The sequence below is a fragment of the Parasteatoda tepidariorum genome, chromosome 11, assembly GCF_982258835.1.
Source record: "Parasteatoda tepidariorum strain Cologne lab strain chromosome 11, Ptep-v5.0, whole genome shotgun sequence".
Lineage (NCBI taxonomy): Eukaryota > Metazoa > Arthropoda > Arachnida > Araneae > Theridiidae > Parasteatoda > Parasteatoda tepidariorum.
In genome coordinates, this window is record NC_141765.1 from 31,359,180 (window position 1) to 31,378,635 (window position 19,456).

Consider the following 19,456-nt stretch of genomic DNA (forward strand, 5'->3'; position numbering starts at 1 on the left):
TCTGAATAGTTATTAACCGGTTTAGTAGAAAAGGAAATGGAATGAAATCAGCTCATCACTACAACGTGATTTTTTTTTCTTTTAAATTTCTTATTTTTTTCATGAACTTTGTTGATAGAGTGAATCGAATACGCCCTGAGTAAATATTAACGACCCATCATGAGAACAATACCTTCTTCCGTGATGCTACTTATTTTTTTGTACTGTATTGCTTAGAAAATATTTGGAGTCCATTTTTGTGTCATGTATAAATATTAGATATGTTTTTAAGGCGTTTGGTTTAAAAACCAACTACTAAACTTAAATTTTCTTTTTTGAAAATCCTGTTCATACTTTTAAACTTCTTGAAAAATTATGCTCACGAGCAGCTTCTTGAATGATTCTGATTAAAAGTTAGTATTTTTAATTATTATATTTAAAAAATGAAATAAATGCTTAAAAAAAAGAAGAAAAAAAAAACTTTAACAAGTACTATTGATTTTTCTTTAAAAAAAAGAAAGAATCTGGAATCATATAGTTCTTTCAAAGAAAGAACGAAATAAAGAAAGAATTTAATTTAGAAATGTATTTCAGTTTTTCGTTTTATATATATATATAAAGGTATCACGAGAGGCGACTTCTATGATACATTTTCACAACCATCCCTAAAAAGGGATGATCGATATTAATGGGTAAATAACAATTGACGCGTAACAGCGATTATTGTTTATTGGAATTCGATAAAGTTTACTAAGTCTAACGACTGACTTAATTCATTGGAATGGTCAATGTTTACGCAATCGCAAGAATAAATGATTTTCCCATCCCTAAGTACAAGTCAATTAATTAATGCAGAAATGGTGATAAAATAGTTACAAAGCTCCTTAAGATCATTTAGCAATGTTTATTCGTCTGAAGATATGAAATTTAAACCAGTGTAAATCCTGAATTTATAGTGTGTTCAATATTTACTATCTCTAAATGTTTATTTACTAAGCTGGTGCATACTTGTTAGAAAAGCTTTGCTTCTTACATTAAGTAAGCACTAGTTATTTTTTGTTCCTAAGTCACCAATCGCAAATTATAACTGTTCAGCGCAAAAATAAAATAAATAAAAATAAAATAAATTAAAATAAGAAAATAAATAAATAAATAGAAATAAATAAATAAAAATGAATGAGATAAATATATAAAAGCAAATACAAATGAAATAAGAATAAATAAATAAACAACTATATGTTTGGACTCAAAATTTGTTGCCATTGGTTAAAATTTCGATTTTTTGACAGTTGCTTAAAAACAGCACGTCTATTTCTATTTTTTTACTATAAATCATTTACAAAAACTTAGAATTATTGAAATTAAAAGAAAAAAAAAGAGAGAAACTGCAGGATCATTCCATGAGGAGTCAGAGCAAAATGATATTAATACAAAAACTATTTTTCTTTTCTGATACTAAGACTTATAACATTTAACAGTAAAGGTTTCAAATTAATTGAAATTTCAAGTATTTTTTTAAAAAAAATTCTGTTGAGTGGCAACCCTTACAACAAAAGAAAGCAGTTTTTGAGGTTGACAGATGTAAAACAGGTTGACAAATGTACAGGGAGACAGAAGTAAAATAACACCTGAGGTAGAAAATTAGGTTATGTTTTGCACCAAAAATAACCTCATTAATAAACATCAATTTACACCTCATAAAATCATCCTCATATATTACTCAGCAATACTTCTTGTTGAGATTGGGTTAAATTATCCACTTTTCAAAAATACTTATTCTCTTGAAGAGTAGAAAAATAGCCTGTACACCTAAAAAATAACCTCTCTAAGCTGGTTGCTCTAAAATAGATTTCCAACAACCTCAAGTGCAAATAAAACAACTTCATACATCTTGATTATACACCTTGAGAGGTTGATCGTTTAAAGTTGTTTTTGAAATCAACCTTTACACCTCAAACAAACCTCAAAAACACCTTAAATTTTTATTAAGGAGCAGTGTACCGACATTGCTGTTCTGGCAGGCTCAGGTTGTACAGTTGAAATAATTTTTTCAGGATCAGCTTTGAGCCACGAAACTTCCTTTTAGCCAGTTAATCAACGACACTTAGCTCAAGTTACTATCTGTTCTTAGTTTCCCCATTTTATTCTTTAATAAAATTAAAACAATTTTTTGTTTAAGAATTAAATAGTGTAATTGACATAAAATAGAAAGAAAAAAAGTTGTTTCCCTGTAAAAAAGAAATTCTCAAAAATGTGTCAAAATAGCTCCGAAACATATATAGTCTAATTTGAAAACTCCACGTACTCTTTATTGAATATGCTCAAAATTGAAACAGCTCTGAGAATCCGTTTTCAGTTTTTGAACAAACATGGCAGCAAGATAGCAAAATGTTGATTACTGATCTGAAGACATTCTTTATTCTTAAAAAAATATGGAATTAAGGTAAGTGCAGTAAGATTTTGTCTAATTAATTTTCTTTTCGAATACTTGATTGTTTTAAACTTATAAAGTTTGAACTTTGTCACATATGAGAATTATCTGCTTTCTTAAAACATGGCGATAAAAAAAAGTTATCATGGAGTGAAAAAAAAATTGTATTTTAAATTGTTATAATAATTGTTATATTACTGTCGCATACGATTTTTACGTTTATTCTGAGTATAACGTGAGTATATGCTGTATTCATGTTTACATTTATACTTTTAAAAATGCCTCAATCCAATAAAAAGTACTTGCATTACTATCGTTAAAAATATCCTTTCAATATTTTAATAACATGAAAACTTCATTGCTAGCGGATAAGACAGTTCACTGAATTTTATCATCTTTTCATTCACCTTTATTTATGAAATAAGCTGAATAACAATACCTTATGAATAAAAACATACGGCAATTTTTAGCTCAACTTAGACACTTTCACAAAGGATTTTAATACAAATAACGCCTTACTCGGTTGTTATCAAGATATTACGTATAATTTCTGATATTAAGTATATCTATCATGGATTTTTGACTGTTAAATTACCACTGCATAAAATAAAGCTCCATTTAGCTTTCATTCCTTGAAAAAAATATATTAAAAAAATGTTAGCTCTTTGAAAAAGTTTAAAATTTTTTAGGAGAAAATAATGAAATATTTATTTGAATGGCGTAAAAATAGTAAACATAATTACTAAGACTTTTTATCTGGATGAAATTTTTATAACATCTGACACGAAATGTTCTAGATAATGTTCTCCATTATCTAGTTACAATTATGATAAAATTACCATACTGTATTGTAAAGACATTTCTGGTTAAAAAAAAAACATAATTATGGTAATAAAACCAAAATATACAGTATGTAAACCATATTCATAAGGCAACGGTTTACCGGAAATTCTGGTTTTTAAAATTATAGTTCTTATGATCACCGTTAAGTAAAAATACAAAATTGAAAAGTAAATTTAACTGAATAAATGATTTTATGCCGTGCTCTGAGGTATCATGGCAAAATTACCTAAGTTTACCAAATTTTAACACATATTATGAAAAAAAATATTTTATTGATAATTTTACAAAAATCATTACCAAAGCACTTCTGTAAAAATTACCCAGCTTTTTAGCGCTCCTATAGAGCCAAACAAAAGGTAAATTTTACCATGTTCTGGTAGTTTAGACCATTTTTTCTCAATGTGGTAATGTTATTGCTTGATGTTTAGACATTCAAGGTTCGATTCACCCTGTGGATCATTTAATTTTCTTTTTTCTCCTTAAATTTACTGTTTACAATAACGAATTTAAACATAGGTTTATTTCTTGTTTAGTGCGTTTTTTATTTATTAGATATTACTGAATATTTAAATTAGACAGATATTTGCATGCCCTCAAGAATCAACTGTTTAATTCGATCCGAAAGTTCAGAAAACAGAAAAAGATTGTGCATAAACATATAAATGTGTCATAATGACGTCTTTAAAGTCAACGAAGTTAACAGAAGGATTATACATTGACTTCCTTCAAAACTGTTAAAAATTTTATGTGGAAAAGTGACACTTTGTTCTACTTGTCAACTCTCTGGGGCGGACTTACACAAACTCTGAAATATGTGACGAAATTTTCCAGGATGAAGCAAAAAAAGAAAAAAAAAGCCTATTTATACAAATACAAATATAATTATCAAATGCATTCCTCTAGTACAAATTTGCGACGATTATTTTTATAGACAGGCAAAAAATTTAGTAAAGTGTATACGGAATTCTGCATATTGAACGAAACAGAGAAAAAATTCTCGTGTAGACTTTATTAAAACTCAGTCATAACTTTAAAAAATGAGTTTATCATATGGTTAATTTTATTATTAAAAAATTACAAAGCATACTTGTTGTGTTTCTAAAATTGCAGAAAAGAAAGAAATATTTTTAAATGTTAATGAAGTATGTTTTTCAGCAGATCAACTTCAGAAACGCCGCTCTTGCAAACAATCATTTCAACTTTAACTGTGCTAGATGCCCAAAGAGATAATTTGAAATGATTTTATGACAATTATCCCTATTCTTGTTTGAAAGACAATATATAAAAATAAAATATTTCAACAAAAATCACTAAATTTTTAATTGATATAGGCACTGTTTATAAATATTATTATTTTAATCATAATTATTTGATCCGAACTTTGATTACTCTAATTTAAATATCAAGTTCGTTGTATGCCATTAAGGCAAAAGGCGTGAGCATCTTGTTTCCCAGTGGCGCCATTTATGGCAAATAATTTGACTCCTGCCACACACAAACGTCACAGCCCGTTTATAGGGTGGACCCATTCATACATCCACAGATTGCAATTTTGACCTGAACCGATCGATCTCCAATTCAGTACCCCCTGAGTTATGTTTTGGTATGGGAACATGGAGGATTTTGTGACCCGACAGATTTAACGTACACCAGTCACCATTTACTTCACCCGGTGGGGATCGAACTCATGACAATTTTGGGCATGGGCCCAATGCCCTACCAATCAGGGTATCCCTGCCTAAATATCAAGTAATATAAAAACATTTATAATAAATTAATTATAACTGTGAACAAATGATTTATTAAAGAAATTTTTTGTTTAAAATAAAGAAAAGCTATTCGCAGCGCAGATTGGACCCCGAGCGACCAGACGTCAAGAAAGAACGTTATCACTGAGGCCACAGCGCAGTTTGCGAGGGAAAAACTGGACTAGTATGTGTGTTACCATTAAGGTGTTAAAGTTAGTTGTAATTTCCCTCCCTATTTAATTTTCACATTACCCACTCGTTAAAGTGAAAATAACATTTTTGCTGAAAGAATAACCCCGTTTCTGCACGCGTATTTATTTTCCGTTATCTAAGAAATCAAGTTACTACCATCAACACTTCATAGTTGGTAAAATTAATTATCTATCACTGTAGAAACATAATACAAAGAATCAAGGGGCTTAAAAATTTATTACTATAATGCTATCCATAATGCTATTTATTTAATTTCAATATTTAAAGAATCAAGTTAATAAATGCGATCAAATAATTAACAAATTCGTTGATACCATGAGAGAAACTAACTTTAACGGATTACCCAATTTAATCTGAAGATTAGTTAGGTAATGTATTAACGGCTTTCGAGCTTTAGCTGTCTGTACTTGATTTTCAAATGCGTTTTACTTGTAATCGATTGGCTTGCGCGTTTTATTATTTAAAGGGATGAGCAGCCTTAAGGGGACATTATACCGCAAGATAAACTTTTCATTGTAAATTCTGTTTCACCTCCATAACTAATTTAAAGTATAGAAAAAGTGAGTTCAGGCAAAATGAATTTCCATGTCCTCCTAAAGTGACATATAATTTGACATCCTCTTAGATATTTAAGATACTTTAGATTGAAATTTATAAAAATGAATCAAGCAATAATCTAGTTAAACTCGTGATAGCGATTGTTAAAATGCGTTCCTGTAATCGTGTTATATGTAATGAAATTGCCGAGGAAAAATAAACCTGGGTGCCTCGATATTCATTTAAAGATGTAATATTTAAACCTGAGTAATTTCATGTAAACAGATAGAATCATTCTGTTAATACTAATGGAGAAATTCATTGTTAATAACAAATTTTCACTTAGCAGCAATTGCTTATAACTACTCAACAATTTCAGTTTATCGAACATTTTAAATAGTTTCTGCTGTTTAAAATAGAACTTTCTGTGGATTTGAAATTAAAAAATAAATAAATAAAATAATTAGAAAAATACGATATATATATATATATATATATATATATATATATATATATATATATATATATATATATATATATATATATATATATATATATATATATATATATATATATATATATATATATATATATATATATATATATATATATATATATATATATAGCACAAATAAAGACTAAAAGTATTAAAAGAAAAAAGGAAGAAAACTAATAAGTTTTGCTTACTGCGCATAAGCTGCAAGTATAATATAGAACTCATTAAATAAATTTAAAATAATAAAGAGAAATACAAACAACGAGCGAGGAAACTTGGACAATAATACAGAGTTATGAAAAGAGAAGAAAAAAAATTATTAAAATAAAATAAAATAAATTTTTAAAAAAAATATTATAAAAAAGAAAATAAATATCTGCTTGGATAGTTTATACAATAAAAGAAATAATTTTAATATAAATAAACTAATTACTTGGAATTCTAATGTTTCTGAAAACCTCAATTTAAATACCATTTTAATCAAATGAATAGAATTAAAAGAATATGTAGTAATGTTTCTACATATTCCTTTAATACAAAAAAAAGAAAAGCTCTTTCAAAATTTGATAAAAAGCAATAGATCCCCAACTAAAGTAATTAAATACTGTATAAAATCATTAAGTTAATCGTACGTTATTATTAATAACTTTACTAAAAACTTCTTCGTTATTTTATATTTTCACCATGAGGAAATCCAATTCGGGCAAATCCTTGGCTAAAAATCTGTGCAAAACGGGCAAATCATGTTTCTCTCTCTCTCACACATTTTTTTTAAAAATAAGTGTTAAGTTTCCAAAATCATTAAAATTGTATAATTAAATAGCAACCTTATTAATTATTAATTTCTTTAAATTATCCAGTGTAATATGTGTATATGTACTGATGATGCTTATATGATCTTTATGTGTGTGTGTGTATGTAAAAAGATCATAAAAGCATCACTAGTTAACCTTGCGCGCAATCATTTTCGAGCCACATTCTAGAAAACTAACAAATCAAACGCGCTTCAGCACTGCAGTAAGAACGTGCCATAAAACAATATCCCTATATTTACGCTTATAACTCCATTTGCGCTTCTGTTTTTATATTTTATAATCTATTTTATTTTGTGCTTAATGTGTTCTAATTTGTTTCAATCTTTTTGAGTGCTCCTCACACTATTGTTTTGATATATTTTGCTTTGGCTATATGGATATAATATTAGAAAGCACTCATTTTTGTGAATATAATCGTGTGAACTGATGAAGACATTATATCTTTTAATTTTATTTTATATATATATATATATATATATATATATATATATATATATATATATATATATATATATATATATATATATAAAGATCATAAAAGCATCACCAGTTAAGCTGCTGATACCATGATTCCAGTCAAACGAACAAATAAGAGCATTTTTCTAGAGGGTAATTTTAATTTTTAACCTTTAATCAACCACTTTATATTTTTTAAAGAATATAGGAAGGAGCAGATCGCATCATTTTGAAAGTGGAACCGTACAAATATTACGTAAGTACATTTTATACAATTTTAGTTGCAAGCACACTAACCTAAGAAACTCACTGACGCCTTCCCCCGTGCCTATACAGGAAAGTTGCAACACCTCCCCCCCCCCGGTTTTTTCTTTAACTGTGACTGTATTAATCTTATTTTACGATTGAATTTAAATAAAAGATGTAGCTTTGCATCTATAAAAAATTTTACGTTTTAATTAATTTTATTTAAATTTAAGTAAAATATTCCGTTTACTCAATGTTCTATTCTTTTGAATAGAATATTCTTTTATGTTTTCCTGTTGAGCCAAAAACGGTTTTCTTCTGAAATTTTTGGTTCATTTTTTTCTATCTTCAAACTTTTAATCCAAATGTGAAATTTTTTCGCGTGTGATTTTTTGTTCTATTTTTTGTTTTGATTTAAAAAAAAATAAAAACAAAAAAATTGGGGAATTTTATTATCTTACGTTAGCGATGCTCATTCTCCTCCTCCGCTATCAGCAAAAGATAAGCAAATCGCTAACCTCTTCTATTAGTGCTAACACCGTAAAAAATTCCAGGTCCACTTACAGTAAAAAGTATTCACATCCTGGGTGCAGCATCCGTAAAATTCATTTTTACCGTAAAATTTCATACCGTAATTTACTGTGATATTTATTTAATTAAGGGAATTTAGTGATTTTGCAAAAAATATTACTGTAAAATTACGGTTTATTATATTTCTGTTTCGTAAAATTTTACAGTAGAAATGGATTTTACGGTAAAATGTATCGATGCTCATTCTCCTCCTCCCCTATCAGCAAAAGATAAGCAAATCGCTAACCTCTTCTATTAGTGCTTACACCGTAAAAAATTCCAGGTCCACTTACAGTAAAAAGTACTCGCATCCTGGGTGCAGCATCCGTAAAATTCATTTTTACCGTAAAATTTAATACCGTAATTTACTGTGATATTTATTTAATTCAGGAAATTTAGTGATTTTGCAAAAAATATTACTGTAAAATTACGGTTTATTATATTTTTGTTTCGTAAAATTTTACAGTAGAAATGGATTTTACGGTAAAATGTATCGGCACCCTGAGTGCTGGTACTTTTTACCGTAACTTGATACGGAATTTTTACAGTGTGCGCGGAATGTTTTAACGGACCTACTGCATACGATGACAAATTTCCTTTGGTTCCTATTTCAAAAAATTCGATTAAATTTTTTCCACTACGAAAAGATTAACAATGGTGTTAATGTGTTTAAACTATACAAAAAAGAAATTTATTCTAAACATTTTAAATATTTAATGTATAAAGATAAAAAAGTAAGGTGTTTCAAACTAACCCCCTCTTTTAATAATTAAGAAAAGTACGCATTACATTAAAAATTTGTGCTATTTACTTGGAAAACTGCTTATTAGCTGTTAAAGATTTTTAGAATCACTGTAATTAAAAAAATTACATTATAATTCTTCGGCATGGTATAGTAGCACCATTTTTAGGGAAGAAAAACGTTAATCCCGATGTTTCAAAATGTGAAACTGTATTGACATAAGTGTCACACTCTTCAGAGCTTAAAAAGCAAAAAGAAATGCTGTTGAATAGAGTAAACTAAGTGAAGATTCGTAACTTATTAGTCTATTAACTGACAACTAAGAAATGGCGTAACATCTAAAAGTTTTAAATTGCTATTTATCGTTCCATAAAATATTTGATCGACATTTCGTCAAAGAGCAATTTGTTATCGGATGTCTAAAGTAATGATGAAGTAATAGTAAAACTCTTCTTGACCTATATAATTATTGTTTCAGAATCGAAAGTGGATCACTTCGCAAGAAATTGAATCCCTCAATTTGAGGGAATCTTCAATTTTTGCTACAAGAAGATAAGGAATACTTTATACATAAAAAACTTCAGGTTTAGGGTGATCTTCAATATTTTTATAAAATAAAACGCGAAAACATTTTTTATGTTTCATAATGATAAGTAGAAAATTAATATTTAGATCTGTATGGTTTCGTAGCAAAATAAATAAATTGAAAATAAAACCTAAAACTGCATGACGAATTTAAATGCATCTATCTCCACTTCGCAATGAATCAAATTTCTCAATTTCTGTTACGATAAAATGAGAAAGATTTTATGCATGAAACTTTTAAAAAGACAGTGTTATTGAATAAAAAGCGGAGAAAAACACAAAAAAGAAGCAACAAATGATATTTATTGATAAAAATAATAATAAATAAATTTAAAAAAACGAAAATGAATCAAATCCTCAATTTCTGCTACAAAAATGTGAGAAACATTTTATACATAAAAAATATTTAATATCATAAAGAAATTGATGAACTTCAGAAGTTTCTGTAAATAAAAAGCAGAAAATGTGTTCATTAAAACAACGATTTTCGTTTTTCTCAATAACTGTTTGTAAATGAATACTTTGGTTTTGTCAGGTTTCTTATTCGCATGCTATACAGCGCGAAAATGAACCATACTAGAAAACGCATGTCGAATCTGAATATACAAACCAAAATGCTTTTTTGTGTTGTTATAAATGGATTCTTAATTTCTTTTCAAAATTGACATTGATAAATATATGGATAAATATTTAAGGACAATTAATAAAAGTAATTTAACGCTTTAATACTTTAGTAAGAATTGAATAAACAAAACAAGCAAAAGTTTAATGTTAAAAGTTAAAAATGTATTTTGGATTCATGTATGATAAGCAAATCTTTAAATTAGTCGTAAAAAAATATCCGAAAAGATGTTTATGTGTTATACAGATAATTATTCAATGTATTCAAAAGAAACATAAATTTAATGAATATTTATATTCTTATTTAAATAAAACGAAACATAACTATAGAAATAAAAAGAGTTTGGGGTAATAATTTTACATCGAAATATCCCTTAACATTTCTTCCAGGTAGGGACTTTACAAGTTCTCAGAATATTACAACACAATCCACAGAAGCATTGTATTTTGTAAATAGAAGTAGTGTTTTTCACAAATTTAAAAACGTGACTTAATATAAAAATGTGGATAATCATTATATTACTCCAAACTTTTCAATTGAAAAGGCAAATAAATATCTCCAATTCTCTCTAAGAGCCACACAACTGCAGACAAAAAAAAGGGCTAAATGTAGTTGAATATTTTTCTTATCATATTTTTATGAAGTTTTTTTCTAAACTAAATAAAAGCTGCCCTTCATTCTAATTATTTAGAGTTCATATTGTCAGTACAAAGTATATTAACATTAGCTATTAAATTTTAGATGACATGCAAAATATTACCCATGAATAGTTAATTAAAACACTGCAGAAAAATTTGCTGCCCCCTAAGAAATGTTTTATTTTCGATTGCCTTATTTAATTCAACGGTAACAAGATACATTTAACATTTTAAAATGCGAAGCGACACATTATAATCATTTTAATCTGTCGTACTTCAACATTTTATTTTCTGGTAACGTATTTTACTTGAATAATTTAAATTTAAGGAAATTAAAATTTAATTGTACCATATTTCTTATAGAAAATATCAGTACCAAGTTTCTTTACCTAACCACTATTTGGGAATGAAAGTATAATAATTAATATAATATAAGCTAAAATTATAATGATCATTTAAACATTTATGCATTATTTTATTTTTCAACATTATTAAAAATCTGTATACATTTATGAAAATAGTATGTTATTCAATATTTTTATAACCTATAAAATTATGAATATCTTACTAACTGCCTGTTCTATGGAAATTGTATTTCTGTTTTCGATAATATGCAACGGATATAAACGCCTGCAGAATTTAAATCACTGTTACTTATTAAGCTGAAAATTGTAACACGTGGTGCAACAACAATGTTGTCAAATACAATTGTTTTGAAAATTATCTTCTTCGACGAAACTCTAGATGGCGCACTGCTAGAATGATAGTGGGAAGAAGGAATTGATCGAACAGGCAACTATGAAAAAAAATGAAGTAATACTTTTAATTCAGGTTTTTAAATATTATAAATTCCTAATAAAGTAAGTAATTCTTTCTATATTTATAAATAATTTTCTTTCTCAATTTCCACAATAAGTTAAATTGTTTAATAACTATCTAAAGAGCTGTGTTTTGATATGGATCTAAACATTTTACAATTTTTAAATTCAAAATAGCAATTCAAAATATAAAGGACTACTAGGAAGCCACTTTCTCGGGGAAAAATTTAACCATTTATTAAACTTTTAACCATTTTCAATAATCCTTAGTTTGTATGGTTTTAAACTGTTTAATAACTATCGAAAGAGTTGTGATATACTATGAATCTAAACTTTTCTAATAATTTTTTAAAATTTAAAATAACAATTCAAATTATAAAGGAATATTTGGAAGCCGCTTTCTCAAGAGAAATCAACCATTTAAACTTTTTCAAGGATCGTTAGTTTATATGGCTGTAAATTGCTCAACTATCTAAAGAGCTGTGTTTTGTTATAAATCTAAAGCTAATAATTCAAATAATTCTTAAATTTGAAATAATATTTAAAATTATGAAGGATTATCATGAAACTTCTATCACGAGAGAAATTCACCATTATTTTAACCAAATTTAATAGACCTTAGTTCAATTACCGTAAAAAACTACGGACTGTTATTTTTTTAATCATTATTTTACGAAAAGGAAATAAGAAGGTACTTCTGCGGTACTTCAGAAAGTGGTTACTATAAGTCCATTTCTGTTCTTTTTTTTTCATTACAGGGAATAGTTCTTTTTTTTTTGTCAATCTTTCATTTTTGAGCCTTTTTCTATTATTTTTTTAAATACATTTTGAATGATATCTTTTATTTAAATGCATTTTGCTTGTGATTTAATTTTTTTAAATATAAGTTAGTGTATTTTTTGCGTTGAATCTTGATATTTTAAATATCCTTCAATTACAAGTGTTGATGCCAAAGAAAGTTTTTCAAAATATAAGTAGTATGTTTTGGACAATAGGCAAGCTTTTAATTTAAAAAAATCTCAAAAAAAAATTTGATAGTACAATACAATTATGATGTTCTTGAAGACTGTAACTAAAAATTAATAAATTTGTATTCATCTCGTTCAATCTTATTTTATTAACCAAATGTATCTTATTTTAAAACAAGTTACGGCTTATAATTTTTTTCTAAAAGAAACTAAATATAAAACATGGCTTCGAAACCTTTTAAGGATATTATTTTTAATTTCAAGGCATTTTTAATAATTTTTAAAAGCCTTTTTTTAGAATTTTTAGATCTTTAAGATCTTGGCTTTGGTCATTACATAGTATTTTGATCTCAGAAAAGAAAGACTCTTGTCAAAAGAACTGTTGTTAAGCTCTTCACACTATTTATCAGTCGTTTTTCTCATTATTAATTTGCAACAATTTTAATTCATTATTGTTTGAAAATTTACTCATTTAAAATTTAATCGTAAAACTTACATATGTAGTGGTAGACAAGATACTGTGTTGACATTGTCGCTAACCTAAACCACGCACATAAAAGATATTTGACGAATTACTTATTTCGATTTACATTATGTAATATTACATTTGTTATTTATTACACTATTTAATATTCTATGTTGGCATTAATTTTTTATAATTTACTTACATATAATACATATGCAACTGGAATCTTTAGATAATTAATATCAAATTTACATAAAGGTCACTTGATCAAGATTTTAAATAAAAAATAGACATAATTTGGTATATTGTATTTTTTTATAAAAATGAAAAAAATAATAATTTTAATGACTTTTCCAAAAAAAAAAAAAAAAAAAAAAGAAAAAAAAAAGGATACAAAAAGTTTAATACTTTAATTTTCTACGTTTGTTCACTTTTTGCAAAGTAGTCTATCAAAATTTTGCTGCTTTTTTACCTTGACGCAGATGAGACACTGGTGCCGCTTTCATTAATTTTTCTCTGATGCTCTAATTACAAGCTGAAATATATTTTGGAATTTTTTAATTTCGATTTTATTTTATTTTCGATTATTATATTTTATGATTATAAATAGTTTTAAATAGTCAAACTTAAATCACTCTTTGAATGTTTTTCTTTCTTTTAAGTTTAAAAATATTTAGAATGAAACTATGAATGTTTCAATTAACAAAATCTATTCTTACATTAAGTCCTAATCGGATATAAATTAAGTGTGTCATGGAAGGCATAAGAAAACTTGAGTGTTAGACCATGAGATACATGTAATAACATAAATTTATTTTTTAGAAATTGAAATATAATTTCCTAAGAACTTAAATCATTTTTAAATATTTTTTTTCTTTTAAGTTTAAATATATTTAGAATGAAACTATGAATGTTTCAATTAACAAAATTTATTGTTACATTAAATCTTAATCGGATATAAATTGCACCATGAAAGACATAAGAAAACTTAAGTATTACTCACAGTAACATAAATTTCTTTTCATGATTAGTAATATTTAGAAATCAAAAGATAATTTCCTAAAAATTGAAATCATTTTTGAATATATTTTCGCTTCTTTTAAGTTTAAATATATTTAGAACGAAACTATGAATGTTTCAATTATCAAAATCAATTGTTACATTAAATCTTAATCAGATATAAATTAAGTGTGTCATGGAAGGCGTAAGAAAACTTAAGTGTTAGACCTTGAGATACATATAATCTACATTTTTCTTTTCATTAAAACAGAAAAACAGGTACCGCTGAAGGTGATATAGGAAAGGAAACATGACTTTAATCCATGGGATGGAACGATTGCTTTAGGGCATTTAATCTTAGAAAGCATTAAATAAATAATCTGATTTTCATGTGGTATATTATTCAAAAATTTTAAAAATGTTGGATTTAAAATAAAAACGATTTATAATTCATAAAAAATATAAGACTAACTTTAAAACGTTAAAAATTTAAAAAAATTGTCCTCAAATTGTTATTCCTCAGACCTGAGAAGTTTCAAAGGTAAAACCGTTTTTTTTTTCTTGTTTAAAAAATAAAAATAAAATTTTAATACAGGCCTTTTTCTCAACTCCGAACTTCACACTAGGTTTAAAGAATAATATATTCCCAAAATTAATGAATTTCTTGTCTCGGAAGTAACTCTGTTCTATTCCTAAATTATAATTTTCCTCAGTGCTTAATATTGTCTCAGAATAACAATCTAATTCGTGTATATGTAAAAAATCTAAACAAAAACAAAATCCTTTCAAAAGTAAAATAAAAATTTTCTAGAAGAAGTGCTCCTTCGTCTTTGCTACTCAGATAACGGATAGTATAAAGTTAAAATAAACAAATTCGTATTAAATTATATTTCATTGTATTCTTGAATTACAAAATAGGTTAGCAGAATAGTATTTCCACAATTTAATGAATTTCTTAAACATGAAACAGCTTTACTGTATCCCTGAAAAGACAGCAAAATATTTGCATCAAACATGCTACTCGGGTAGCAGATAGTTTAAAGTTTTTTTAAAAAAAAATACTAATTTGCGTTTATAATATTTTCTGATGCAAAATTATTATTATGATACTATTTTTATTTACTTATAAATTTCATTTACTATGATGCGTTCCATAAATATGCCAGTTAAATGATCAAAAACAACTATCGATTTAGCAAATATATTATCAATGACATCATTTTAATTAGTTGAACACAATAAACTAGAGATGCACAACATTTATTAGAGGAAGACCGGCCACAGTCAATTTAGTTTTTGCATCAACTAACACGAACTTAATTAATTTGTTTTGTTATAAACAACATCAACTAGTTTTAAACATTGGAATACTAAGTACAGAAAATTGTACATACATATATTCAAAGCAAAGTATACAAATATCTAATCTTTAAAAAAAAATGCTGTTTGCTGCATTAAATTGTAACTAGTTTTGTTACCCCCCTGGAAAATCAATTCTATTATTTATTGCTTCATATTAATTACTTAAATCTTTAATTTAAAATAAATTCCTTAACTGCAAAAGTTTTCAACAGGCTTTGGTTTATAAAATATTTGTTTACAAAATTTAAAAGGGAAAAATTCAGGATTTAAAAAAAGTTTCGTTATTCAAATTAATACTTTTTCTCTGTATTTGGGAAATTTTATGCTATACTTTAAGTTTTTTTTATCCATGTTCCAAAGTTGCTTGTTTAAAAAAAAAAAAAAAAATTGGCTAGGAAATAAGAGTTGCTCATCGACCAACTAAGGACTTAATCAGGCCACCCTGTCAAGAGTTGAGTATGCCTGAGTTAAACAGTATAAGAAAGTTTTACCTTTTAATTTAAGTAGAACAGAAGTATTTTTTTTTCAGTATAAATCAATAAAAAAATGTAATCTTAGAAATTGAATTTATATCCATTATATACTGAAAATAAAAATTCATTATAAAAAACATTTATACATTGCTTATTGATAAACAATGTATAAATATGGAAGAATTTTACAATATAGAGTCGTTAGATAGTTATGATTCGATGTAAAAAAAAATCTACGGAATGTATGTTTACGCCCTTAGGATTTCTTGAAAGGGAGGGGTGGGGATGATCATCCCTAGTCCTTATTGCCCGAGGCAGCTTTTACTGGACCTGCAAACTGCTCATCACCTGTCTGAATACTTTTTTTTTTCCCGAAAAAATTCTATGTTGCAAGTATTCTTCGTTCACTAGAAGCACTTTTCGCACTTTTTCTGGATTTTCCTATCTATTAATTTGGTACCACATATAAAAACGATTTTATAATATTTAATATATTATAACGGTGAAAACGTTACAAAAAGAAAAAAATCACCATTGTAGACAGTCTGATATGCAGAAATAGCAAGTGAATGATAAAAAAAAAATTATGAATTTTTTTCCTCAGATACGTAGATTACAGCAAAATAGGTATGGTGCAAATTTTATACTTTGCTTTATTCGATTACCTTGGCTGAAACTAACTTAAAAGCAACAAAAACAATCAATCTTTTATTCATGTTTTACCTTTAAAACTAGAGCGCAGATATATAAAATTTTCGTGATTTATCAGAGAGGAAAATTTTTTGAATAGTTCAATTAAAAATAATCAAAATTTGCAACTAAATTTGAAAAGGTGCATATTAAACAGCTATATATAATCTTATTAAAGTAAGTTAATGATGTTTACTGATAGAGATCCTTGTATTTTCTTCTTTAAAATTTTTTTAAACCTTAATTATCTTACATTTTCATAATTTTCTTTAACCTTAGTACTGCAATTAAATTATTTTTCGAAAAAATCTCTTTTTCAAATTTTTATCAAATAGTTATAAATTGCACTGTTATATTAAAATTACATTAGCGAATTTTACTATGCAGGGTTAAATTTGTCTATGTGTAAAACAGTTACTGACAGTTCTGTATTACACAGTAAAACTAGTTCTGTATTATGCAGTGAAGCCAAATTTTTCTTTAAAAGTGACAATATAAAAATTTTTTTTTATTGTTTTTAATAATTTTGATTAAAATCTAAAACTTTTTTAAACGAACTTAAAAATATTTTTCGCTTTATTGGTAAAGATTATCAGCGATTTTGAGCAAAAAGTCGAAGTTGCAGTATGTAGTTCTCTTTCTCATGATTTTTTTCTTATTTACATATTATCTGACTCTCTAAAGATTTTTTTTTTTTTTTTTTTTTTTTTTTTTTTTTTTTTTTTTTGCTATTGAAGATTGTACTTTGAAGTAAATCCTTCTACAATCAGCATACTTAATAAAAAAGTGCATTGAAAGTGCATTACACGTTATTAAAATTTTTACTGCATGTCTGACCGATATTTTTTTTAATTTTTAATTTATTTATATTGAGTTTGTACTAATTAATACGTAAATTTCTAAATGATTCGCGATTCAAACTGATAATCACAGCAAATAAATGCACAGAATTGTTTTGAAAAAAACATTGTTGGAAGCAATACAAAAACTAAAAATATGAGTAAAAAATCTTTAATTTGCTCCTTAAAAAAAACAAAAAAAAAACTAAGCGATTATTAATTTTTGAAAACAAATCATTGATTGCCATTTAAGCCTGCAAACAACGCATTCAAAAAATTAACTAATTAGTGTAAGTATCCATATAATGATAAGTCACTATATGATATGTTGCTCAATGCATACAATATCTTTCGAAGTACAAAAAAATAATCAAATAATACATTTTTTCCTGAAATACTAAGCAACTATATCCCAATTTCATGCTGTATAACGAATGGCATAATTATTTCATAAATAACACAATTTCACGATACATTTAAATGGCCTGAAAAAAATATTTCTTCTGAGAACATACTTCGTTTCAAAGCGAAGATGAAAAGAGCAAAGGAAGATGAAAGTGTAAACAAGAGAAGAGCGGGCGCCGGACACGTGCCCTATTTACCTGCTGATGGAGGAGAAATGACCAGCATAAGCAGCAACAGCTGAATCTAAGTTGGCGGATGGACTGAGGCTTGGCCGTGGAGTTGACGGAGAGATCGCGGCTGCGGGCGGCAGTAGAGCTGCGGCTCTGGGCGTCTCGGCAGTGGCACCGCGGGCAGCCATGCACTATGCGCCTTCCTCTCTGCTCTGACACTCCTACGTTTCTTCTCCTCCGGCTCCCTCGTACTAAGGGTTAATCATAGCCAGGGGCTGTCCGCCGGAGCGGCGTGCGACGGGGGGTTGCCACAATCCACCTCGTTTCGCCAAATGGTGTGGCTGAATATGGGGGAGCAGCCTTGAGCATTTGCCCTGCCCAATTATAAACATTGTTGGGGGCCAGTAATGGTATTCTGAATATTTAGTATGTATCTTCACAACAGGGAATAATTAGAATAAAGATATTTCTTTGACGGTTAGGGAGAAGTAATGAAATCAGTTCAGAGGGATATATTTCGAGAAGGATCTATATATCAAGTATATATACATACTTGTGAACCCGGAAGTTCAAGTTTCACATAATATTTAAAGTGGTAATGAAATAACAAGTTAGTAATTTTCGTATTTTTAAGTTTTCCATGACTTAAAATGGTGTAAAAATGATTAGTGGATCTTCCAAATATAGATGTATTATTTATAAACCGTAGAAATCAAAATCATTTAAAAACTTATTGGTTTGTATAAGTTAAGTGTTTCAATAAGTTAAGTTCAAAATGAAGATAAAACAAAGAAAAATAATAGACATATGAAAAAAGGGGGGAAATAATAAGTAAAAAAATAACAAAAAACAGATTTAAAAAAAAAAAGAAAAAATGATGAAATTTTATTTAAAAAAACCGGGGAAAAAAAAGATATAAACTTTTCATCAATTATTGATACAATATCAGAAAGCACTCTGTTTTGCGGATATAATCGTGTGGGCTGATAAAAAGATTACATCTTTTCTTTCCCGTTTTTTTAAAATAAAATTTAATCTTTTTTTTCTTTCTTTTTTTTTTTTAATCTGTTTGTTATTTTTTTACTTATTATTCCCCCCCCCTTTTTTTTTCATATGTCTATTATTTTTCTTTGTTTTATCTTTATTTTGAACTTATCTAATGAATTCTGTTTACTTGCAGCTTAAGCGCAATAAATGAAACTTATTAAATATATATATATATATATATATATATATATATATATATATATATATATATATATATATATATATATATATATATATATATATATATATATATATATATATATATATATATATGCACGTAGACTCACGTCCATAAATT

General features: G+C 26.9%; 1 protein-coding gene across 1 annotated transcript in view; it reads right to left on the minus strand.

Moving 5' to 3' along the window:
• twz (BTB/POZ domain-containing protein twz) overlaps positions 1 to 18,373 on the minus strand; it is a 29,862-nt gene extending 11,489 nt beyond the window's left edge. The window contains exon 1 of the mRNA XM_016064325.4: positions 18,139 to 18,373. Coding sequence (XP_015919811.1) covers positions 18,139 to 18,299 — 161 coding nt within the window. The 5' untranslated portion in view covers positions 18,300 to 18,373. The remainder of the gene's footprint in view (positions 1 to 18,138) is intronic.
• Positions 18,374 to 19,456: the final 1,083 nt, after the last annotated feature.